Here is a 27,518-nt window from a genome sequence, read left to right as displayed (position 1 = left end):
TCAGCCCGCTTTGGCTCGTCACCTGATCCCCTGTGTTTGACAGTGCCATCTGCAGGGGAATGAGTGACAGCTCCCAACAACGGCTGGGAAAGCCAGGCGCAGTTACATCACCCATATGGTCGGTTGTCTCTCCTCTTCCTTGCAGCTGCCACTGGCTAACACGGAGTAGCCTGATCACATGATCAGATTGGTACTTGCTGAAAATAGTTAAGGATATGCATCATTTTTTCACAGGTTAGTTAGTATAGGTGTAAGGAGAGGGGAGGAGACATTTTTAGGACTAGTTAGGCTTTCTCCTGAACTTTATTGGGGAGATATCTGAGCTTGAGTTCCTGGGTCTGCATACCTAGCATTGCTATTTTGTCTGTCATTATCTATTCACTCTCCTATTTAGGAGCCGTCCACCGCAGCATTGCCTATACCTGCACTTGAGAAAGGAGCGCGCATGCCCGAACGAGGCTTGAGCAAGCTCAGAAACGCGTTGTGCTCTCGGATACCCCCCGCCTGACGTCACACGCTGTCTACGAGCCAGTCTGTGTCTCTGTGCATCACAGAACACAGCAGAGCTTCCCCTATCGCGCTGTGCAGGAGGATTCATCCAGTAACAGCACCAGCGAAAGGGAACAGTGATTTGACTATCAAACGGAGGACAATAATAATTATGGATGTGAGTGAGACTTTTATTGATTGTATAAAATAAATGCACTTTTTACTGATTTGGCGCTCTTGTATATATTATTTTATTGGTATCCTATTCATGAGATGACGTCACTCTAAAGAAGCAGCTGCCGCAGGTGATTGTGCACATACATCCCTTATCCTCTAAGGACAGCAAGCAACCTTTCTGGATTTTCAGCAAATTCCAAGTACTGTTTTCTCAGATAACTTTTTTTAAAAAAATCTTGCTTTGATAAAAACTGTTTTTAAATTTATTTTAATGAACAATACAGACTGAACTGAAAAGGACACACCAGTATCTTTTAAAGCGCTAGTATCTTGTGTTTTTTTTTTATCACCAGCTGTGGTGAAACTACAAGTCCCATGAGACATTTCAAGACCCTGACAATCACATGCATGACTCCTAGAGGCAGAGGCATGATGGGATTTGTAGTTTCACCATAGCTGGAGGGCCGAGGTCGCCTACCCCTGCTATAGTGGTTTACAACCACTTCAACACACGTGTTAACTCAATGTATAGTCCAAATGGGCCCTTAATCTTTTAGACAAAAACAAACACAAACAAAGCTTTATATTTAAACAAGTTTATTGACATTTTCTTTTTTTGCAAAATAAAAAACATAAAATAACCACAAAGATAAAGGCCATAGGCTGTATTAACCAAATGAACCAGCCACTTGGTTAAATCAATTGACATTTAAGATTACAACAGGATATTATTGCATATACCCCAGATGTGTTAGTAGAGTTGTAACATTTGGCAAGTTTACAAACTGAGCTTTGGTTGTGAAAAACCGACTGCTGAAACATTATTCCCAAAGGGTCAGAGCTGACGTTAGAGAGTGATTGTGGATTGCCGCTTCCATGTTTTCAATCAATACCCAATGTAAATTAATTGATTCGATTTCTCCCACCTAATCAGTAACAATATCTATTTTTTTTTTTCTAAGACTTTCCATTCTGTTCATTTTGCTGGTATATTGCAACAGAGTGATCCTGTTTTATTAGCACCTGTATCTACAATGCTAAACGAAGCTGTTAATGGCATTGCCAAGAATGGACCCTGTAAAAACCTGAATTTCAGTCAATAGAATATGGCTTTCTACAACTCTGGGGTTAGAATGCTTTCCTATAATTCTACAAATGCTTTATTACATACTACCAACCATTATTACTCATGATTATAGGGGAAGGCCTACAAAGGAAATTTCCTCCTACAAGAGTTCTCCATTTTCAGTAAAAAGAGGGAATCCCCTGCAATGGAGATGTGATGAGTAGGGTTTTAGACTGAAATAAGTCTTGACTTTGTTTTCAGACTAAGAAAATCCAAACCAAGCTGGTTGCAGTCGGAAGGGGTTCAAGAGGGAAGAGGGACCCAAGACCCCTTGAACACTTCCATTGAAAGCTTTTCCAGTTTTATTTTTACTGAAAGTGGCATATCCCTAGCAAATATCCATTATTGAGAAAGGATAAACCTAGAATACAAGCTGCCCGTATAACGGTCATATAGATACCATTTAAAGATATACTTAAAGCCCAAATGAAGTCACAGAACTGAACAAAAACATTTTTAGAGCAATACCATTATTTTCCCATTATAGAACTTGCGCCAGGTGTCATAAATATGACTGCAGTCCAATAGCAACAGAAAAGATCCAGTGCAGTAATGCACAGACCCCTGTTCTGACAGGTCAACAACAGAGGTCTGTGTGTGAGGACACTTGTGCTGAGGGGTGTGGCTGTTACTCAGCTCTGCCAGCACAGAGCAATGCAATAATGAAGGCAGGGAGCAGCATTTCACCAAGCATACAAGTTATTTTAAAGGCATTTCCTAGCACAAATTAGTCACAAATCACAAGTGCTATAATAAGATGAAAAGGTATGATGCTTCAGTTGGACTTTAAATAGCCTGAAATGGTGGGTAATATACAGTATAAAGTATATACTGTACACTGATGCACAAAAAATAATACTGCAGTATGTACCGTATAAGGTCTATATATAAACATTCCATTACATATATTTGTGAATGTCAGCGACTGGTACTTTATGCAAGACACCTTATCTTTTAGGATTAAAGTCTGAGACATCATTTGCACCATCTTCACAAAAATTTTACAGAACTTAAATATAAATTGTAGAGACTAAACTATCTTTAGCAGCATCATTATTTATAGGAGACGGGATAATTTAATCCTGTAGTGTCGAAGGACTTTCCTAATTTATTTAATGGTCAAAGGAAAACTGTACTAAGAGAAATATATGTAAGGTGCTGTTGCTTAGCGATCCTTTACAAAATGCTAGCTACCTGGCTGCCCTGCCTATTAAGTGACTTTAAAAATTGAAATCACTGACACAGAACAGCTTTAGCGTTCAGGAATGTCATACTTGTTCCATGAGCACCAATTCCAAAGAATCAGTATGAAAGCAAGGCATGTCGATTTTTCTTAAGAGATATTACTATTATTATTATTATAGCAGCTTCAATAATTCTCTCATGGCAAGAATAGGTTACAGTAATGAAATGGTTTCAGAGAAAATAGATTAGTGATGTACAAGCAAACACACGTCAAATTCTGTGTTTGTAATAGGGGAATCCTTAGAACTTAAAGCGGAGGTCCACCCTAAAGTGGACCTTCCGCTCATTGTAATCCTCCCCCCCTCCGGCGCCACAATTGGATAATCCAGGTAACTGCACCCACTTCCGGGATAGCTCTCTGCGGAAAGGGGCGTAGATCTACGCCCCTTTCCGAAAGTCCCCCGCTGCCTGCTGGTAAACACACAGATCACAGAGGCAGCGGGTCCATCCTTATTGTGCAGCGCGACTCGCGCATGCGCAGTAGGGAACCGGGAAATGAAGCCGAAAGGCTCCACTTCCTGATTCCCATACCCAAGATGGCGGCGGCAGCACCCGAGAGACGATCAAGAGATCGGCTTCGGGTGCCGACATCGCGGGCGCGCTGGACAGGTAAGTGTCACTATTTTAAAAGTCAGCAGCTGCAGTATTTGTAGCTGCTGGCTTTTAAAAAAAATAAATAAAACGCGGAGTCCCGGCGGACTACCGCTTTAAAGGCTAGGTTCAGCTTTTGATTAAAATGGACTATGCAGTCAAGGGGTTCCAGTAGGTTAAAACACGCTGTGCAGTTTTTAAAAATATCACCTAATGTAATTGCAATACCCGTAGGCCCCCAAAGCCTGGAGCGCTCACTTGATATTGGGGGCGAGCAGTCAACGCAGGCCAAACCCTAGCAACAGCACATTGCCAACAATGGTCGTTTTTCAGTAATTTTCATAATTCCAGCATTTACATTAGGAAATATTTTTCAAAATGGTCCAGTGTATTTTAACCTACTTGGACCACTTGATTGCGCAGTCCATTTCACTTAACAAGTGAACTTAGCCTTTAAAGTGGAACTTCACTCTCTCAAAAAACATTGACCATTTTTAATCCTTATGTTGCTAGCATTAATAAACAGATAGGAAGGTATATCATATTTACTTGTTTTAAACATTTTACACTTTTTTTAGTTACTTTCTGGTTTCCAGGCCTAGCCAAATGATGTCATATCCCAGGAGTCTTCAAAGAAGAGGCAGGGCTTTCTCAGCTAAGCACACCCTCCTGGCTGCATGCCTGAGCTAAGGGTAGCTAGATTCCAGGAAGTAAATGCTACATGAATCATCTGCCCTTACTCAAGATGGCAACAGCCAGAAATGCTAGGGAGAATTTTCGAAAGTGAGTTCTCAGCAAAATAAAGCATGGAGACCGGGATGGGTGGGCCAGTTTGCTTTGAATACTAAAAATGAATTAAATAGTGTTTTTGGTTTGTGGTGCTCAAATACAGTGTACATCTCTTTAACATATCATTAAATGTAAAGGGTCTTAAAACCTAAAATACACAAATGACTAGTAACATTCACAAACACATATATAGAATACCAGAATATGTAAAACATACCCAGCATAAGTACATCTTTATGCCTATCCCAACAGTAATCAAAGAATGTTATACGGGGATTGTATTTAAGGTTTATTTTAGCAGTTTTTGCTCATTATTTCTTTCTATTTATGGTTCTGCTTAGGCTAGGTAGGCGATTTGGGCCATTTGGTACCATGTTGCTACATAACAAAGTTGTAGATATTATTCTTAGCTGTATTAGAGCATTTATGCGGTCATGGCAAGTATAGCTCCAATAGAAGACCATACCTGCTATAATATTGATTACGATGAATTGGCCCAGAAATAGCTCTGGTTCTCTTCCTATTGTATACACATTGTTTTTTGTTTTGTTTTTAATTAACACTGAAAATTCACACAACAACCAAATTTAAATAAGAAAGAAAAGGTATTTGAAAGAAATACTGATACACATGAGCATATACTGTAAATTCACTACATAACAAAAGGGAATTTCCCTATGCACATCCCGAAGATAGTGTCTGAATGAAATGCATCGAGCTACAGCTTATGTGACGTCCAAAAATTCACTTGGAAGTATATGGTTTAATGTAAACCTGACAAAATAAGCAGAGTAATGTTTCCTGAAGAAGTCATCTATGACCATTATTAGGTCATGTCCATCCGATGTCACAGGTGACATAATTAGTGTGATTCTGTTACTATGTAACTAATCAATGCATGGGGAAAACCTGTTACTATTATGGCCTTATGTACTATTGAAGACCCATTCACGGGTCTATTACCTGCCATAAAATGCATGTATTTTATCGCATAAAAATGTGTTTCAGGTAAAAAAAGGCCATTCATTACTATGTGGCTAGTTCCCACCTATGCACTGTAGCTTATAAAATAAAATATGTAGCATTTTCCTTGAAGCCACGCTCTGGCCAACATTTTTTTTTTTTTAATTTAGAGCATGGACTACTGTTAGGTATTTATTGCCGTTGTGTCCCTATTTGGGAGATTTATTTTTTCTTTGTGCCAATTGGATTGGTTTTAGATATAACCTTTCCTCACTCTGTGCAAAACAAAAGCAAAAAAAATAAAATTGTTGGCTGCAATTGGCCCTAAAAGCATGCATAAGTGCCTGTGAGAAGACATACAGTAATGCACATCATATACTGTACATATGTTACTGCATGCACCTAGGTGTGAAAGGGCCTTGTACAGTCCCTGAGGAGTCCTGGATTTTTATTAATTTCAATTGTGACATGTCTATCACAGATAAAGATTCATAGTCTAAAAACCTATGACATGCCTGCATTGACAGGTTACAGGAAACAGCAGGGACAGGTAAGTAATATACACCTAAGAAAGCAAAAGAATCAAAAAAAAAAACATCATTCTATATATTTTTATATATATATATATATATATATATATATATATATATATATATATCATCACAGTATAAAGCACATAGAGCTTCAGGAAAAAGTCTGGCCAGGTTCACTTTAAATCATTACTTCTCTGCACAGACGGTGGAAGACCACTGCTATTAAATGCATGATTCTACATGAGAAGTAGATAAGTATTTAGGTTAGTAAGACATTTTGTCTGCGAATAGGGTATATATGTTGCCCTGAATATCCCTGTGAATAGAGCCCTTCCAGTCTAACGTAGGCATTTCACATAACATGAATATTGATATATTCAAAGACAGTATAAAAAAAAAAAAATAAGTTTCCAGTGAAGTTGGAAACCAGGTCACTGCTGGGTTGTAGTGTCCACATCCTACATATTAAGTTTCATTTCTGGTTATACAGAAAACACAAATATTATTACTTGTTTTTTGGGATTTCTTCTCTATTCTTAACACTTAACTATTTATTTTATCTACTTTTTAAAGAATTTTAGATTTTTATATTCTTAGCGAGCAGAAAAAAAATTAAAATGTGCCTTATTTGCAAAATCTGGCATTTTTGCCAGATCCTTGAGAATTCCTAAGCAATGCTTGCTAAAAAAAAATGTAACTAAGCAGAGTACATTGCTATAATGTTGACACAGGCAACAGGCTGCTCAGGGCTCGCTTAAAGGTAAAGCCATTGAGGCTAGAGGCCACAAGCTAAGCAAAACCTAATATACTCATTCAGCTTGAGTTTTTTTTATCTTTGTAAGCTCCACATTTTACATTCACTGTGGGCCTTCATATTTGTTTAGCCTGCCCTGAGGCGACCCTCCTCTGAGGAACTAGTTTGATTATTTTTTAAGTGGCACAGACAAATTTTGCATCGCTGTAACTGCTGATCATGCAGGCTAGTTATTAATTCAAAAAATACCTGAATTTGAAGATTCTTTTTGATTTCCAAGAGCTGGGATTTAAGCAGTAACATAAGTACATACAGCTTTTGAACATGATTGTCCTAGACAGAGGTTAACGTGAAACAATTATCTTGCATGTTACAGAACTTTGATCCCAACTTTTAAGAACACAGTACGAGCAGAACAGATGGAGCTTGCGCTCTGCAGTATAACAATATAATGCATAAGCGCTTGTCCTTGTATTGGCTTATTTGCTCCAAAATTAGAGATCCCTGTATTTAGTGTCATGTATTTTCCTCAACACACCTTACTTAGTCAATAGATGACCATTCTGAAAATCGGTAATTTATGCCTATTCATGCCTTAAACCTTTCCAGTGACACAAGGGGTCCACATGGACCCCCTTCCAGCTGAAAGTAACAAGCTTTTTGACCTGCTTGAAGTGAATTGTGCTTTGATCTTATAAAAACATTAAATGCACACACGTGGATTGAAATCAGTGCTTCAAAAAGGTAACTACTGTACAGCTTGTTTGAACATTAAGACAAATTCATACACATGTGTTTTTCAAGTCTGCAATGAAGTCATTGCTTAGGCAAAGGCCGCGGAGGAGGAGCTCCAGAAGCACCACTTGCGCTTTGACCGGTGTTTATTAAGGACACTGTCTTCCTTCTCCCTTTCCTTCTTCACTCGCTGGTAGTGGTCTTCTTCTTTTAGGTACCAGACGGGTGGCCATCGATGTCTTTCAAAATATTCTTGATTTTCTGCAAAAAGAAATGGAATAGTTTTACAGCAGGGAAATCATGAAAGTCTATCTTAAGGTAGTTCTAATGACAGGACACTTTTAGCCTTAATGCATTCCCTGCCTTAAGGTAAAGAATGTCCCAGTATTTGTATGACCCCCTCACCTCTATATATACTTACATGAGACCTATCTCAATCCAGTACTGTGCCTACATGCAGCAGTGCTGCTCTCACTTCCTCTCCTCACAAGACTCAGTGAGAGTAGTAGGAGTCATTGGCCCCTGCTGCTGTCAATCAAATTGTGTGGGGAGAGAGCAGGGGCAGGGCATAGTTACACTGTGCGCGTCTATAGGCACACACAGCCCGGTTCAGGAGCAAGCCTGCAGTTGCACTCCCATAAGAAGCATCTTCCTATTGTGGCACAGAGAAGTAACCGAGAGCACCAGCAGGGTACCCCAGATTTGGACGTCAGGGCTGCCCTGTGCAGTACCACTGCACAGAGCAGGTAGGCATAACAATTTATTTTAGAAAAAAAAGAAATAATAAAAAAATAAGCTTTACAACCACTTTAAAGCTAAACTACAGACGGATCGCTTTATATAAAGTGGAAATCTATTTTTGTGGACTGCCTCATCAGCTTAAAAAAATTGGCAAAGATATCTAAATCACAAAACTGGTTTGACAGAATTACAGACAGCTCAGCCAGGAGGGTGACACTGCTTTCTTTTACAGTTAGGGAATACAGTGCTGTCAGTTTGCTGATTGGGCAATAAAGGAGCAGCAACACACTGTTAAGACATCGATTCTGCTCTCTTCTCCTGTCGGCATGTTCCCGGTCAAAACATGCACATGCAACAAAGTCTGTCTGGCTTCTACTGCCCCCTCCATTTAAAGTGTGGTTGAGGAAAGGATGACAGCAGCCCAATACCAAGATACTTATGAAAGTTAGATGTACATTTAATTATTTTTAAATACAGAACTTCACTATGTGGTGTTCTAATAAATATTTGCCTGAAAATTAGCTATAAAGTTTCCATAGACTAGCAGATTTTGTTCTTTAACTTTCTAGTAGACAGGATAGGATCATCCATGTAAAACAATTCCATTGTACAACTAGGTCCAACCAAAAGCAGATAGTTATGCTGTTAAAACGAAGCAGTAAGAAGTACCACTGCACTAGAATAAAAGGTCTCCCTAAGCAGGTCTAATACGATGACCTGGTTAAAGTGAAAAATGGGGCAGATGGAAAGATGGTGTAGCTTCAGGATTGTTATAGCCAGGTTAATGAACCTCTGGGTCACCAAATGGAAATGATGGCCGAATCCAAAACAAACGAATTATGCCGCGGCTCTCACTCTAGATGTGTTTTCAGATTAGCGTTGTGCTTTCTGTAGTATATTCCCCACAATGTACAGCCAACAATAAAAGGCAGTATCGTACTGCCATCATATACATTCACAGCTGTGGTCTATGATAAATTAGGCTCTGAATCCACTAGGTTGATATATCATTCACAATCCATTATCAATCACCCATAAGTGATATATCAGTCACAACAGGTGACAATTAGCAGGTTATTTAAAAAAAAATGTTAATTAGCTAATTAGCTGGCATATCATCCACTAGGACTCTAGCCGACAAGCACAAATCATTTTAAATGTAAACAGTGGATCCATGTAGGAAGGACAATGAATGATGGTGGTAATTGCATGCTTTCATTTCCTAGCCTGCAGCAGAAAAATGATAAACTGGAATCTAAATGGTTGCTATAGGCCACACCTGTACTATTCTTCACTCCAGTTTTTTCCCACATGAGGTCTAGTATGTTGCTAAGTAACCATACTGACTAAAATGATATTCCCTTAACCCCTTCACACAAGCAAATCTGATATGCTTACTATCTTTCCAAGTTTAATAGCATTGCTTAACATCTAGAATGTTTAATGACTTTGTAAAAAAAAAGGATAAGGTTAACAAAATAAGTGGTAATAGTGAATTTAGGGAAATGCATTAAATAATCCAAGCTCATCGTGTTATATAATATAGTAAATTTTCATGAATATTTGTCATACAAGGCTACCTACAAAGAGTGCAAATAACAGGTTTGAATAAACAGCATTAGATTTACCCACCAGCAGATTTTGCTTTGATGTCTTTGCGGAACTTGGAGCAAACGCTGTTATAATTGGTGCAGATATGGTGCAGGCACCAGGCAGCCAGCTGATGTGCATTGTGAAACTGGAAGTCAAATATTCAGCTCAGTTAATACAAAGCCCAATAAGTAACATGATTATATTTGACATTGTTGCAATTATTTTGAATACATTTGGTCAGAGTAAGCACAGCGGGGCAACAGCTTTTAAGTTTCTCAGTTTATCTCACTCTTTCCTTAAAGTGTTTGTTAACCCAACAAAAAAAAATGCTGCCCCTGTCCCTTTAATGTGCAATTAGCAGCATGGTGCTTTTACTTTTTAAATGATCCCTCTGTATCACCTACAATAGTAGTTTGATAATGCTAAGTCCTGACTCCCCCTTGAGTTCTGACCACGATTACCATGTCTACTAAGCCGAGAGATCGTAGTCTGTGCGTGTCTGCATCACACACAGCTCTTCTAGTCTCCATTGTGCCCGTCTTCACCTCCTCCACCTACTTAAAGCGGAGGTCCACCCTAAAGTGGACCTTCCTCTCATTGGAATCCTCCCCCCCTCCGGCGCCACAATTGGCACCTTTCAGGGGGGAGGGGGGTGCAGGTACCTGTACAGTACAGGTATCCACACCCACTTCCGGGATAGCTCTCTGCGGAAAGGGGCGTAGATCTACGCCCCTTTCCGAAAGTCCCCTGCTGCCTGCTGGGAAACACACAGATCCCAGAGGCAGCGGGTCCATTCTTATTGCGCAGCGCGACTCGCGCATGCGCAGTAGGGAACCGGGAAATGAAGCCGAAAGGCTCCACTTCCTGATTCCCATACCGAAGATGGTGGTGGCAGCACCCGAGAGACGATCGAGAGATCGGCTTCGGGTGCCGACATCGCGGGTGCGCTGGGCGGGTAAGTGTCCTTATTTTAAAAGTCAGCAGCTGCTGTATTTGTAGCTGCTGGCTTTTAAAAAAAAAAAAAAACGGCGGAACTCCCGGCGGACTCCCGCTTTAACCTGAAAAGCTCCTATCCCCTCTGTATTAAAACAAGAAGTTCCCCTGTGTCTGTGTTTTATCATAAATATGTTTATCTGTACAGATAACACATTGGATCCCTGCGATCACATGACTCCTCAGCTCTGTCTCTCCTGTCCTCCCCAGCTGACGTCAGTGGCAGTGCTAGCCACCCCCCCCGGAACTCTCAGCTGGCAGAGGAGAGAACAGGCAACTGGTGGTAGGAAGAAGGTGTGTACAGCTAAACATATTTATGATACAACACAAGTACAGGGGATTATGTAATATATATGACTTATTGTTCCAATACAGCAGGGGTGAGAGCATTTTATACAAGTGGCTTAACAACCACTTTAAGTGTTTATGCAAGCCATTAATACCTAAATCCACACATTAAAAGTAGTAACACAGATAATTACAGTTTCTCATACAACCCCTTATTATTTTTAAATATTGTATTAACCACTGGCTCAGGACATTATACTTAAAGTGGAACTTCAGTCATTTTTTAAACTTTCCATCTATTAAATCTTCTGCCCTTGTTGTTATAACTTTGGATAGTAAAACATTTTTTTTCTGCCAGTAAATACTTTATACAGCCCAATTCCTGTTTGTTGTCTGGTAAAAAGTCTAGGCTTATGACATCATGCACAGCTCTTTCTCTCACTCTCGTGAGAGTTTGCCAGGAAGAGAGGGGGAATGAATCATAAGAGAGCCAATGAGACATGCAGAGCTGGAGGTGTGCCTCTGTGTTAATCTAGGAAGTGAACAGGCAGCAGCTTCAGCCGCCCACAGTTAAAATGGATGCAGCCAGACTCAGTGGAGGGAGATTTATGCAGCAAATTTGGCAAGTAAAGAATCACAGTATATATAAAATAATATGCAAAGTGGTTGGAGGGAATCTTCGGAATGGCAAAGATGTTTTTATTACAAATTATGTGAACAGACTGCAGTTCCTCTTTAACTTGTGTCAACTGTGCAAATTTCATTTTGGTGCCCAGGATTACCATAAACCAAATGCTACAGTATGAGTAGGTATGGGCATACCAGTAAACCTCAGGATTTGAGGCATTAAAAAGGTGCTGAAAAATTGGCCCTGATGTGCTGCCTGCACATCGGGCCGTTTTTTAAGCACCTTTTAATACCTCAAATCCTGAGGTTTACTGGTATGGAAGTGCCAGCTATTTGTGGACAGTGGCAAATTAGACACTTTAGGAGTAATGGCCATGGTAAAAACAAACCCGTCTTTACATAACCTAAATAAAAATATGAGCTTAGCACAACTGGCAGAATAACCCCTTGGACCTGAGAAAATTATTACTTGCATGATAAAGTATCACAAAATTTGTTCTGAGTTACAATTAATTAGGAAAACTAATGCTTTAGCTTCCGTGCACCTTTGTACTTCAGTGCTTGAGGCAAAAAGTATAGAGCAGATTAACATCAAACACGCCAACTGATTATAATATATATTATATATATATATATATATTTTTTTTTTTTAAGAATATGAATATACTACTATATTTGTGGAAAATTGGTAGACATTATTAATGTATAATCTGCTCATTTCTTTCTCCATTAAGACGGCATGTCAGTATGACATTGTGAATATCTGCGTTTGTCTTGATTCACAAAATTCCATGACTGCTTGATCTTCAGCTAAGATAATCCCTACTTAACATTTACATCTGCTCTCCTTCTGCTGCCAGGTTGCCCCTAGTGCTTATACAGTAATATGCACTATGCCTGATGGAACAACTGTCATAATACTGACCTGAGCCAATTCCAGATAAGTCAGCACTTCATGATCAATATCCAGCCCATTCATTGCAGCTTTGGTCAGCTCTTGCACAGCATGCTGTTCTGCAGGACAAAGCACATTTTATGCTGTATTACAACCATTATAAATAATATAATGATTTGCTGATGTAAAAAAAAAAATACACAGGATGCAGAATCTATTATTAATCTTTATGCAAACTGACCTAACATTTAGCCGTATGTTGCAAAGTATAAAAAATTTAGTTTCATCTTTATAATAATTTGAAACTAAAAGTAGCAGTGAGATTATTCCATTAGTAATTAGCATTTGTAACTTTATTTACATTAATGCAACTAGGATTGTACAGGCTTTGAAAGTATCCGTGCTGCCCAGTGGTAAAATCACTGAAATTTGCTTGCCCCCCAATGACATATCGTCCACATGTGTGAGAAAAACTGCACCATTTTTCATTAGGTATACAAATACTTAAACTATCCTATAAAATGCGTTCAATAGTTAAAACATTTATGCCTTTCCTGCCCTGCTCACTATCTCAAATTTCTTGGAGAGAAAATGTTAAATTAGCCACATTGGGAGGATGATTTGGAAATAAAGAATCTGAACCTCAGGGGACCTTGCTCCCTCTTTTTTATTTAACATACACATTGACTATTCAGTGTATATCATTTTTCATTAGCAATTCTATACAGTATCATGCTATCAGTAGAACTAAAATAAAGACAAATATTTCCCAGCCACTTAACTGACCATAACTCTTCTTCGGTCGACCGAAGTCCAAAAAAAGTAATTACCTGTGTGTTTTGTGGCACAACTGCACTACCACTATTCATAATGTATGGCTGTCTCATCCCATGTAGTCAACACAAACTTCAGCTGAGACCAATGTTTTAATGGGATGTTTTCTTTTCTATCTCAGTCATTTCTTTGCTTGTGCTGTCTTTATTAAGAAACATTGGAAAAATTCCCCCCTGAAGTAGCTGGGTCTAAAGATGCCTATAAACAGGAAATTTTGACCAATTTTGGCCATTCGGGAATGGTCATCTTGTCTAGGGGTAGCGGTAGGCCCCAACAATCGAGAACTAGAGTTTAGCTAGTTGGATTTCTCTTCCATGTGGATAGGCTGTAGTCTGCATTTTTATGGAACGATCGTTTATTCAAATAATTATTTGGCAGTCAGAATGTCTTTTTGGAATTTAGTGATTAATGTACAGGGATAGGGATAACTGTAGAAACTCACTCAGGTTGAACTGGATGGACCGGTGTCTTTATTCAACCTTACTAACTATAAAACTAAGATTATATTCAGGTTACCAGATTCATGTAAGAAGGCTGAATTTCAGTAAAGCTTTACCACGTTATCATTAGTGTGCTTGTATGAATTATGATCCATGTGCACATATTACTTTGTTCTCACCTGTGAGAGCAACCAAATGTGGAAGGCAGATTCTGTTGGCCAATGCAATCAGCTCCAATGGATCCATCTCTGGTGTGCATGATAGCTGCTTAGTATACAGATAGTCTAAGACTGCTTGCATTGATGATTTGCTTACATTAGGAAGTATGACCTGTAAATATGAACAAATGTAAAGAAATCAGCTGAATATGCATATGCAAGCAGCCAACCAATTATGATCATCACTCTGATGCTATAATATCTTTTTGCTGTTTATGTGCAGGAGACTTTGTATATTGTAAATCAAAAGTATGCCTTTAAACAGTACAGACAGTTGTTAACTTGGGATCATATTAATATTTGTGGAAGAATGTTTAGTGAAAGCTTCTACTAATGGACAATTGGGAACCACAAAAGGAAGCGGCTTACTTTGCATATTATAAAATTTGTCCTTGCTTGAACATATGCCAAAGTTATATTTAGTTTCACCAGTAGAATCAAAATAGCTGAAACAAGCCAGCTCACAAGAGGTCATTAAAGAGTTTTGATAATGAGTATATTATAAAGCAATAAACAGCAAATCATACCATACAAAGGCTAAAAACATACTGTATAGTTACTGCCACATACCTCATTATTTGCACTTTCTACAAAGGAACCCCCAAACATTGCAGACATCCATTCACAGCTGCAGATTAGAAGTGGTTTATGGGCACTGATGCTTCCATCGTCCAATTTAAAGGTCACATCTGAAAATATGAAACCATGGTCACTCAGTTTGTGCTCCCTACAGTGTCCTCAATGCTAGCAGAAAATTCCCCTCCCCTTATTTGTATGATATATTAGGATGGTAGGCATATTGCACTTGAAGAGGAGCTACAGTCATTTTTGTGTTTATGAAAAGTCAGCAGCTACAAAAACTGTACCTGCTGACGTTTAATAGACAGACACTCACCTGTCATAGGATCCAGCGATGTGCTCACTTAAGCCACCCCTTCCCTTTGGTCTTCTGTCCCCAATACTGGGATCCCAAACGTGGGTACCCAGCTGTGTCAGCTAGCGACTTCACAGCTGCCTGTCCACTGCATATGCACGAGCCGCGCTGCGCATTGTGAATGGCCCTGCAGTCTTTTAGGACCTGTGAAGTGTCCCAGAAGACTGTGGGGAGGGAGGTGAAGAGAATAACTTTTGCTTGGATTGTCTCTAGGCCTGTCAAAACCAGGTACCCCCCCCCCCCCCCCCCGATGTCATTTGGTGAAGAGGAGGGGGGAGGAGGCCTGAAAGCACAACTTTGCCTTTTGGGTGGAGCTCCGATTTAAGCAATTTTCTTTTTGTACTTAAAGTGTGAACAGCTACAGAATTAAAAATGTACAAAAAATGTTACCTTAAATATACCAAAATAAAAAAGAAACTACAACTAAGGGCCTAAGTTCTGGTACAAGAGATATGCACCATGTGATGACATAACTGCAATTTGCATGCTACTAATGCTACTAAGTCATCACACATTATCCCCATATGCTCTCATTACATATTGTTGATCAGTGGGGGCTGTTTTTTTTACACAGAGATTTGCAGAAGCTTCCAGTTACAGAAGGCGTTTGTATTGAATCAGACAGCTTCTGTAGTTATGCCACTGACTGTCAAACTCTACATTGTTTTATCTGCAAAGCATCCTTGAAAAATTGTGTACCCCTTTTGAAATCACAAAAGTGTAAAAGCACTAGTAAACGCACTAGAGCTCAAGCTGGGATGCCCAGAGTCATTAAGGACTATGGATCTACAGATGTGACTTTACATTGTTCTAGAGCAACTTCAAAAAGTTTGATCCTAATGCAATATACTTCATATCTAGAAAACTAAAATAAAAAGTATATGGCACAATTTGCGCCCTTCTGCTTTTCAAACAAAGTAACCTTTCTCTCAAGACACAATGGGGGTTATTTACTAAAACAATTTCATGCAAAATCTGGTGTGGCACTGCATAGAAGCCAATCAGCTTCTAGGTTTTATTGTAAAAGCTTAATTGAACAAGCTGAAGTTAGAAGCTGATTGGCTACCATGCACAGCTGCACCAGATTCTGAGTGCTGCAGTTTTAGTAAAACTCTCCCAGGTAGAACAATCAAGCTAAAATAATCATCTTTGAATGTGTTCTTAACAGGAGAACAAAAATGATGGTCTCATCTCAATGATCTTCCCATTAGCTTCCCATTATGGGAAGACAGAACATACACATATAAACATCAACACAAAATAAAACCCTTATACTGTAATCCCTCAATCAGTATGTGTAGAATGTTTCAAAATGACATTCTCCTTTTTAAAAGTTAATGAGTTGCATGGGAGGAAAAAAAATAGTATGACCTTTGAAAAGATAATGAAACATACTTATAAAGAAAAGAGGACTGCAGCTCCAAGATAAAGAATACATGACTACAGGCAAAGCATTTGACCAAAAAGTCAGTTAGTATTTGATATTCAATTTGACCAATAAGGTTTTCGAAGTGAAAAGAGGTCAATAATGCTGTTGCAAAGCTGTAAATTTGACTGGATGAAGGTGCAAAATTTGCAATTCTAATTCAGACTGAGGTGCTCAATAGATGATTTAGCTGAAAAGAGCTGCAACCAAAAGGCAATTTACTCACCAGAAAACGTTGCCTTAGAAAGACATTCCTTGATTCGATTTGCTTTCCTGACGTGGAATGCTTTTGTGATCTCCTGGTTCATAAAGGCTTCTTTGTTTGTAATGTTTTCCACCATCATTCTCAAGTCAAACACTTCTAAGATTTCTGCAATTTGTGCCACTCTCATCAAACCCTTCTCATTTTCATCTAACTGTCCTGTGTACAGAAACCGTAGCACAGTCTTAAAAGGCCCATACTGTATTGAAGAGTCCATTCGGACCACAGTCATTGAACAAGTTCTGTTTGAAATTGGGTTGACCATCAATTCTTGGTGCATGCTAAGAAAGCCTTTGCTCCATGTCGACAGTGCAACACAAGCTTCTCCTTCACAGTCTGTAGTGAGTAAAGTATCATCACTTCTTGATATCCGAAGACAGGCATTTGAAGGTTTCAAGGAAGCCCCATCTGTGTCCTCATCTGTATCAAGACTTAATGTCCTCATTAGCAAGTCCTTGGTAGCCTTTTCTTTCTTGCAGTGCCTGTCAGCAGAATTCTGAGACTGTTCGTATTCCATTAAAAAAAGGTCATAAAATTTTGAGGAGGAGGTAGCAAGGTAAATTTTATGAGCGAAGATCTGTTTTTGGCCCTGAAGTACAAACATGATATCTGCACACAATGAATTGTCCAACAAATTTCCAGCATCATTCACGTTAGACTCACTGGATTCAGGGATTTTAATAACTGGTGGTGGTGATTTGGGTGGAAGAAATGGCGCTTGGAGTAAAGGTTTCTGAACTCTCTTTAGATGAGACTTCCAAAACTGGAGATGTCTTCTAGAGATCAAAGCTGCTCTGATTGCATTGTCAAAAACATCCTTTATCCCAAACTGATCAAAAACACTGGTTTCGTAATATGGAATACCAAGTTCCTTTGCAACTTCTCGTCCTCTCTCTGGTGGTAAGATGTCTCCTCTTTTTATAGGTCTGCAAAATCAAAATAAATATGAAATTGAGTATACCTAATTCAAAAATAATATCTTAAAGACGAACCCCAAGGAATAAAGAAACGTTGCGTAATAAATCTTGAAATAGATTTGCATGTCAGCTAGTAATATTATCTGCTATTTGTCTTTAAACCCCATAAAATAAAATAAAAGAGAGAGAGAAATGTAGCCCATCAGTCAACACACTGGCATCACTGGTCTAAAACCTTGGTGGAGGGCACTCTACACAGTATATTGATGCAGAGGCTAGAAAAGACGCAACAAGGACCAGGACCCTGTGCATAGCAGAAACTGTCCAGAATATACCTGAAAGGGTAAGTATATGAATAAAATGCAAAGAAATGCATCAGGAGAGTGGAGATGGACTTTAACCACTTGCAGACCGGACCAATTTGCTGGTCAAAGACCAGACCCCTTTTTGCGTTTCGGCACTGCGTCACTTTAACTGACAATTGCGCGGTAGTGCGACGTGGCTCCCAAACAAAATTGACGTCCTTTTTTTCCCACAAATAGAGCTTTCTTTTGGTGGTATTTGATCACCCCTGCGGTTTTTATTTTTTGCGCTATAACCAAAAATAGAGCGACAATTTTGAAAAAAACGCATTATTTTTTACTTTTAAATAAATAAATAAATATCCCCCAAAAATATACAAAAAAACATTTTTTTCCCTCAGTTTAGGCCGATACGTATTCTTCTACATATTTTTGGTAAAAAAAAAATCGCAATAAGCGATTATTGATTGGTTTGCGCAAGTTATAGCGTTTACAAAATAGGGATAGTTTTATAGCATTTTTATTAATAATTTTTTTCTTATTTTTTTTTTTACTAGTAATGGCGGCGATCAGCGATTTTTATTGTGACTGCGACATTGTGGGGGACCCATCGGACATTTTTGACACATTTTTGGGACCATTGTCATTTATACAGTAATCACTGCTATATAAATGCAGTGATTCCTGTGTAAATGACACTGGCAGTGAAAGGGTTAACCAGTGGGTGGCAGTGTAGGGGTTAAGTGTTCCTAGGGGTGTGTTACTAACTGTGGGGGGGTTGGGCTTTCATTTAGTGAACACTGATCTCTGCTCCAATCACATGGAGCAGAGATCAGCGTCACTAGTTGCTAGGCAGAATGGAGAAATGTTGTTTACACAGCATTTCCTCCATTCGGCCGCTCCGTGAGACGATCGCGGGGATGCCCGCGGCGATCGAGTCCGCGGGTCCCGCGACCGGACTCACGGGGGTCCCGACCAGCGCGGGAGCGCGCCGCCAGCGGCGCGCTCCCGATGGCAGGGCGGCATTGAATATTGGACGTACCTGTACGTCAATATGCCTGCCCGTGCCATTCTGTCGACGTACATCGTCGTGCGCTGGTCGGGAAGTGGTTAAATTAAGTTGTCAAAACTGAAATTTTAAATCAGGTTCTTAAGTTGGCTTACAAGAGGAAAACATATTAACCCCCCTAGCGGTAATCCAGTCTGGCTCGGGTTGGGATTTTAATTACAGGAGCGGTAACCCCGAGCCAGACTCTGGATCGCTTCGCTCGATGCAGGGGAGGACACAGGGAGAGTTGCTCACCTTGTCCCCTGGATCCAGCGATGTCCACCGCGCTGTGTGATCGAGCCGTCCTGCGCTCGATTCACAGTGCCGAATGCCGCCGAGCTCCGTTCCCTGCGGCGTTACGGCGCACGGGAGCGGAGAATGGCGGCAAATTCAAAAAAGTAAAAGTACACAAAACACACACAACACTGTAATCTTACAGATTACAGTATACACACCCCCTTTGTCCCTAGTGGTCTGTGCAGTGCCCTGCATGCACTTTTATATTATAAATACTGTTTTTTTCTGCCTGAAATTTGGAGATTGTCCATAGCAACCAAAAAGTGTCCCTTTTTCAGTGTTTTAGGATTTGATTACATTATTGAATAATTTTTATTATTCTTTATTATATTATAAACTTTATCATACCCGGGATGTCTGCTAGACTCTGGTTTGAACAGATTTAAGAGCGTTATTCCTAAGAATTACAGGACTACAAAATAAAACGCCAGATTTCCATGCAAAATAATTGTACCGCTTTCAGCACCTTATTCCAGACTGAATCATACCGCCAGGGAGGTTAAGGTAACTTTCATGCATGTGCTAATACCTACTCGTAGTAAACAGATAAAGAAAAAGATGGGGCAGTGATAAGTAAGAAAAACTGTTTCCATCCTCCAAACACAAGAGCAAGGGTAGGTTATATAAAGCCCTGTGTGTGCATTTCCTTTGCTAGTATTTTGGTAAGTAAAATAGTTTAAATATAATTTTTTTTCAATTCTGTAGAATATCGCTTGACAAATCAAAATAGTCAAGTGAAAAAATTTCCTCACTTAGAGCACAAGAGAAAGTGAGTGGAAGTCTCCCACATACGGCAATTGAATCCGGCAGAGGATCTAAAATTTCCTCACTCTATCCAAAACAAAAGATAAAAAATAGTTTTACTGAAGTTCTACATTTTTATTCAAGGAGTTATCTTGAGTCATCCGAGTTACACCTTGCATTAGAAATCATGAAAGGTGTTCAGCTGATCTTCAACGGTATAGCCTTAATATAGGCAATGGCAATGGGGAGGATTATTTGTTTAAGCACTTACCTAGCCAGTGGTCGTCTTGCCCTATTAACTGCTTCAAGATCGGCATATCGCAGGTCCAGCTGGCAGCCAACCAGTATGACAGGGGTGCGAGGACAGAAATGCTTTATCTCCTGAGCCCACATGGTTTTTACATGATTTAGGGAGTTGGGATTTGCGATTGAGAAGCACAGGACAACCACATCAGATCTAGGAAAACATACAATAGGACATATACAATTACTAAACTCTATTCTGTATGCATAGGTTACCAGATATCATAAATAAAGAAAAAGAAAGCAAACAATTACTTGATTGTACAAGTTAGGCAGTGTTGGAATGTTGTATAAGATTATATGTGCATAGTCAACATCAATCCATCATAGAATAATTATACATTGAAAATATTATAGTAGGAAATCTGAGATCCTCCGGAATCTCTGAATCAAGGGAATGTTGCAATTGGCCCTTCACACAAGTACTGGCAAAAATAACTCTTCATGTATATGTGCACAGTCAAATCTGTTTCTCTAGAGCAGAGAATATGACCAAATTTTATTAAAGATTTGGCTACCTTATGCCCCCTCTCAGGGATGGTCCTTATTTGTCACTGCACATTAAAGTGGTAAAGTGTGGTAAAGTGGTAAGTGGTACATTAAATGTAGTCCTGTTTAAAATCCAGTAATACATGGTCTCATCCCGCTCTCACATGTTCAGTTGCTCTGCATTTTTAGGCACTGACGAATTTGTAGAGGCCGCTCTGCTGACAGCCTTAAAGCGGAATTAAGCCATCCTATCCTTTACAGCTAGGGAAGCTGCTTCTGTTTGATCGCCAACTGCCATGGTGCTGAACATGTAATCAGTTATGACGCCAGCTATTTGATGGTTTGACAGTTTGGTTGAGCACATAAGCAAACGTGACAGTTATCAATCCCGGCATTCCAGGAATGTAACTTTTTTGAAACCATTAAATCAATAGGTTTAGTTCCGCTTCTTTGATTTACTGCTGTTCAGGGGCTCTGCGTTTCAGCAAAATGGCAGCCTCCAGCAAGAAGAAACAGGAGCAATGCTGGAGGCAATTTACAGCACACACTCATTTTGGTAGCATAATTATTAATATGCAATGTATGTTGCTTGCTAAAGAACAATCATCTTTTATCAAGCTGTTATGGGAAAAGTTCCGCTTTAATGTTCCAATTTTTCTTCCTTTGCTAGAATGACACACAATGAATAACTGAGATTACTGTGATCATTCCATACAATGTAAAAGACTGAAAAAATCTTACAATTTGCATTACGGAAGGCCCCTGACTGTCAGCTGTCTCTGCACAGACATGGGTAGCCATCACAACCAGTAGCATGTTCCACTCTATATAGTCTTTACATGCCAAGTTCTCTCAATACTGTACGAGTTAATACTGAACCATCAGAGCTGAGATCTAAATGCCTTCTGATCATACGCCCCCTGTTCTTTTTCTAGATCTCAACAGAATGGCAGGAAGATCACGTTAGACACTCGGTTTCTAAAAATAATATGCTAATACACTAACACTGCAGGTTTCTCCTTGTTAAAATATGAAAAAGGGTATCTATGCCAATTATAAAACTTAAGAAAATGCTTTTTTTTTATTTTTTATAGTTGTATTAAAATTGAGCAGCATCAGTTGTCTTAATTATTACATGTATTAAGTAAGGCACTGCTGGATCAATGATGTGTAGTAACCCCCAAGAGTGCATGTCATGCGTTTAAAAGATGCAGAAGATGGATGCAGAATGCTTGCCATAGTTCGCTGCTCTTTTCTTAAATAAATAAAAGCACGTGAATGAATTACAGCATTATCTTTCTTTTTGGTAGGATAAAGAATGTACAGTATACCTAGTGATAAGCACAATTAACTTGCTGTAGTTATATGCATGAATGCTTCATACTATGGGAACGCCCCATTAAATATTGGACGCGTAAGATAAATCTGTTCCTGTCCTTCCAGCCTGATGACATTAGCTTCCCTAGTACAGACTTGTATCACATGACCAGCTTTGATACACAACTGCTGATCTCTACAGCTCTGCTCTAATAATCTTCTATTCACGTCAATTCAGACTTTACAATGGTAATTATAGGGGGCTCAGGAACATAATAACCACTTTATTCATTGTGAACTGCAGTTAGTCATCTATTTTGCTCTCTTTGCTGCTTATATTTCAAGCGTCGCCTCTACATTATTAAAAAGTAAATTATAAAAAAAAAAAAAAAAAAAAAAAAAAAAAAACAGGTCATAGTAACTGAATTTGTCATAGTTTTACTAGCTTATTATGACCTTTCATTTGTATGTGACAGAAACAGGCCTGAATTCATCATGTCTGCAAATAAACGTATTATAAAGTTGGAGAAGATCTTTCGAATGCCCGTATCTTGGCGCTGCATGTTTTTAGCTCAGGATTGCTTACTACCAAAAAGGCCATAACTATAAAGGATTTCAGCATTGAGCACACTGCCAGTCTGTAAATGACTTAGCCCTTGTACACGCGATCGGAGATTCGGACGGAATGTGTCCGATCGGAGCGTTTTGTCGGATATTCCGACTGTGTGTGGTCTGCATTGGACTGTTTCTGTCGGAATATCCGTCGGACCAAATTTTCCAACTTGCCTAAAATATTTTCCGACAAAATGCTCCCATCGGACATACTCCGATCATGTGTAGAGAATTCAGATCGGACAAAGTGCCACGCATGCTCAGATCAAATTCCTACATCAAAGCTATTGGCTACTAGCATGAACGTAGTCCCATCATAACGAAATTACGTCATCACGTTCTGAAAGATCGGATTTTTCGCCAACTTTGTCCGACCGTGTGTATGCAACAGTTTCGGACAAAATCCGACGGATTTGGTTGTCGGAATCTCAGACCGTGTGTACAAGGGCTTAGAATGATGACTTCATACTAGTAATCATTTAAAAAATGTTTGCTATCCGACCGCTGATGCCTAAATACAGATAGTGAGTATGCATGGGGCGGTTACACTTTATTCTGGCCTCCGATAAAGCTCCATCTTTAAATGTTTTCTACAACATCCTCATAACACAAGAAATCCATATGCTAGGCATCTGCAAACTCCGCTTCCAGTAAATGCTTATACAGTATGCAGGAACCAATTGCCTTGACTTCTTATATTAAGTGTCACACTTGGGTAAAGCTGTTTTTGATATTCTGAACTGCAGCAACTCTAGTGAGAGTCTTTGTTTGTTAAGAAATGGGGGACTGAGACAGCAGAGGGTTTTGGCGGATCAGGGGTTCCCCCTCACCCTGTAACACTCTTACACTATTCAGATCGAATTTGACTTTGAAATTCTTCAACTTCACTTGAAATCGCACAATTTCAAAGCCCTATCTCATTGCGACTTCAGGTGCAACTTGGCTGACATCTGTACGACTTCATCCACAGATATCTAAGCAAGTCGCACCTGAAACCGCCAAAAATATCGCAGGAACCTTTTATCAAAGTTGGCGTCTCACCTATTTGAACAGTTCCCATTGCTGACACCCCACTCTCCCACACCAGTACTTCATTATCAGTGTCCACCAGCAAGTAGTGATAGGAGTCCCCTTTTTAGTGCAGTTTAAAGTGGTAGTAAAAAAACCCTGCAGTACAATAGCATAATGCATCGCATACTAGCACATTATGAAATACTTACCTCAGAATGAAGCTCCCGCAGTGCGCCCGGTCACCGCTGAGGGAGCAGACATTTTCCGCTGCGTTTCTTCTGGGATCGCTGGCTCCGGCACTGTGTGTGACCGGAGCCGTGATGACGTCACTCCCGCACATGCACGTGGGAACCCTCCATTTTGGCAAGTTTCCGACAGCATACATCGGACCTGCAGAGTGCCTGCACCGCAGACGTCAGCAGCTGCATGCAGGCTTAGGAGATTATTTTTACCTACAGGTAAGCCTTATTATATACAACCATTTTAAACAGTGGAATATACACTAGCACACTTCTCCCATGTAAGGAGTGAGTATCTCCCATGGTTAAGAGAAGTGGGATTTATCTTTTATTTTATGAAATGTGTAGGACCCACTGAAAATGAGATACTTTGACGCAGTGGCGGGCTTAAGCATGGTGTAGCCATATGGTGTGACCAAATACCCATATCTACTTATTAAGATCAGGTGTTTTAAGTAGCCTTGTAAGATTTGAAAGTAACTTTTTTTTGTGTGTGCGCGCTATTCTCTGTGGTTGTAATTGCCAACAATAGGGTGAGATTTGTCATGGAGTGAGAGGAGAGGCTCTTTACGGGTGCTATGCATTCAATATTTTTAGTGCTATAGCACCTGTAAAGCATCTCGGTGTGAAAGCAGCCTTAATACTCCAATGATCTACTGTTCCACTGGTGCTGTAGGTGGGTTGGATACCTGCTCCCCCAGGCCCTATGCAGTGATTTCTCCCGCCGTCTGGTATATCCCATAATCATGAACAAGCTGGCATGAAAAATCACTGTGTATGGCAGGAGAAGCAGATATTCACACACCTGAAAGTGTGGAATACCTGTAGTGGCCGTTGGGCAGTGACTAGGTACACACGGTTATTTATTCACATTAACTGCTGCTATAGTCATAAAAATAAATAAAACTCCACATAAAACTTGCAGAGCTTTATTCATATTTATTTTTATTGTATTTTTTGGTGTGGGAATACATGACAACAGCTGCAGCAATCATTTATATTATTTGAATTTGGTTCACAATTTGCATGGTAGTGCGATAGTCATGTTAAACCGGGTTCATTTTCACATTGCTTGTTTCTAAGTAAGAAACCCTACACAAAAGGATTATGGATGGATTATACCAATTCCTACATAGTTGGTGCATCTCAAAAATCACTTTTTTTTTTTTGCTCTGGGTTGCAGTGAAATATAAAAGCTCAAGGCACAAATACTAATACCACTTTAGACATACAGAATTAAACTTTTCCCCTTTTGTGACAATGACAATGTAGTTGAGCCACATTAAAGACAGAAAAAATAAAGTGCTTTATATAACTGCTCTACATATTTCTAACCTCAACTTAAAAAGACTTCTAAAGCTATAAATATCAAAACCAGGCACTGCTCCAACTATCTAGATGATATCCAGTAACTTTTTTTTTTACGAAAAAAAATAAAAAATTCAATCCAAGACTTTGCCCAGGGGCTAAGTACTGATTAAGCTAGAAAGTGCGCTGTAAAGTGCTTAGAAGCACAATGAAAGAATCCAAACCCGTCTGTTGCTTAAGTGTATACATTGCTTGTTCAGATTACCCGCAGCCATTATAAAAAGAGTTTGTACCTTTCAATACTGCTCCATCTTGTTACAACATTATGTGGCTCTGTATATATTGTTGCTTTCTCATCTGTTTAATTCACAAACTTTGCCAACATTACAACCAATGCTTTTTGATGCACATGGATTCATGGAAACCAGCTCCCTATATGTACAGTCATTATAAAGAGGCCATGGATAAGCACCCTTCAAAAAAAAAAGTTAATAAATGGTAATCCCTGCTCTTCTATTAAGCATCCAGCGTTATTAGTCAATGCTCCACTGATCCTGTCATTTAATGCAGCATGGGAGTGCAGGACCTGAATGAACCCGCAAGAGTCTACAAGGGTGGAACTGGGAGTGACGGTGACAGTTTGCAGATTAAAAGAGTAGCTTCAGATGCCACAACCGCCAAAGAAGTAAGTTCACAGAGAAAATTGGGATAGGGTTGCTCATATTTAACAATGCTGCTTAATAAAACTCAACTGAAAAATACCTTTAAAACATGAATGACATCATGGTGAATGAGAAACTGACGGCTATCCTTTCAGATATACATGACAAATTTCGGAGTTTGGCAACCGTGGATCACGTATACCTTCTCGGTTTGACAGTGGGCTTCTCTCGATTTAACACTCCTCTGGCGCACAGCCTGTGGACTCTTTCTTCCTCTCATCTACTAGCTTGTTCCTCTTTCTTCTCCCCATTATACTTTGTTCATTGAATCTATACGTTTATCAGGCCGCCAGATGGTCGTGCACTGGTCGGGACGGTTATACTTATAATCTAACATTGCATCCACTTTGATATGGAGACTCTTAATTGCAAACTTTATGTATCATTATTCTAGGTTCTATAGATGGACTATTTTGTTTACAGGTATTCTATAGCCTTGTACACACGGTTGGAGAATCCGTCGGAATGTGTCCTATCGGACCGTGACGTCGGATAATCCGACTGTGTGTGGTATCCATCGGACTGATTCCGTCCGAATCTCCGTCCGACCCAATTTTCCAACATGTTGGAAATATTTCCCGACCAACTGGGCCGGACGGACCTAATCCGATCATGTGTAGAGCATTTTCATCGGACCAAGTGCCACGCATGCTCAGATCAAATTCCTACATCAAAGCTATTGGCTACTAGCCTGAATGTAGTCCCATCGTAACGAAATTACGTCATCACGTTCTGAAAGATCGGATTTTTCGCCAACTTGCCCCGACCGTGTGTATGCAACAGTTTTGGACACAATCCGTCGGACTAAATCCGACGGGCAAAATCCGACGGATTTGGTTGGCAGAATCTCCGACCGTGTGTACAGGGGCTATGACTCCTAGGGTACCTTGGAATGTTCTACAGGATGTTTCATTAGAAACTTCCATAACTTTACTGTTTAGGTGTCCTTTATACTGCTGTTCGGTTATAATTTCTGACTGTCTACTACGCAATGTAAAAAAAGAAAAGAAGGAGGGCGCACCGACCTAGTGCATTACCACTAGTAAAGCTTTATTCAAATATAAAAACAGCAAGATGTATACTCACAAACGAGTATTGATAGAAGGCAAAATCAATAAAGCAAAATCCACTGTTCTGAACATCGGCAAGCCAGGACCTGACGTCGAGTGGATCGAACGATCGACCCACTCAACGTCAGATCCTGGCTTGCCGATATTCAGAACAGTGGATTTTGCTTTATTGATTTTGCCTTCTATCAATACTCGTTTGTGAGTATACATCTTGCTGTTTTATATTTGAATAAAGTTTTACTAGTGGTAATGCACTAGGTCGGTGCGCCCTCCTTTTCTTTTTTTACATTGCGTAGTAGACAGTCAGAAATTATAACCGAACAGCAGTATAAAGGAGACATAAACAGTACTTTTACAATCTTTGAGCTTTCCTGAAGTATGATTATCCCATTACTTATTATAATATATTACTTTAGCTGTTAAATACATTAAAATATAACACTGCCATAAATTAAAAAATGGTTGTAAAAAACTTATATGTAGGAA

The 27,518-nt window shown here is 39.6% G+C and overlaps 1 protein-coding gene across 4 annotated transcripts in view; it reads right to left on the bottom strand.

The window, feature by feature from the left end:
* Window positions 1-1,246: 1,246 nt before the first annotated feature.
* Window positions 1,247-27,518, bottom strand: part of RHOBTB1 (Rho related BTB domain containing 1) — a 140,144-nt gene continuing 113,872 nt past the window's right edge. For all 4 annotated transcript variants that reach the window (XM_077454063.1, XM_077454064.1, XM_077454066.1 and 1 more), the window contains 7 exons: window positions 20,233-20,418; window positions 16,618-17,579; window positions 14,602-14,720; window positions 13,993-14,143; window positions 12,570-12,658; window positions 9,776-9,881; window positions 1,247-7,663 (listed from right to left, as the gene is read on the bottom strand). In XM_077454063.1, the coding sequence (XP_077310189.1) occupies window positions 7,491-7,663; window positions 9,776-9,881; window positions 12,570-12,658; window positions 13,993-14,143; window positions 14,602-14,720; window positions 16,618-17,579; window positions 20,233-20,418 (1,786 nt within the window). In that variant the 3' untranslated portion in view covers window positions 1,247-7,490. The remainder of the gene's footprint in view (window positions 7,664-9,775; window positions 9,882-12,569; window positions 12,659-13,992; window positions 14,144-14,601; window positions 14,721-16,617; window positions 17,580-20,232; window positions 20,419-27,518) is intronic.

This window comes from Lithobates pipiens, unplaced genomic scaffold, assembly GCF_037356315.1.
Source record: "Lithobates pipiens isolate NorthernLeopardFrog02 unplaced genomic scaffold, aLitPip1_a1.2 Scaffold_25, whole genome shotgun sequence".
Classification (NCBI taxonomy): Eukaryota; Metazoa; Chordata; class Amphibia; order Anura; family Ranidae; genus Lithobates; species Lithobates pipiens.
The sequence above is the reverse complement of the archived record's forward strand: the minus strand, read 5'-3'. Positions and strand labels throughout refer to the sequence as shown.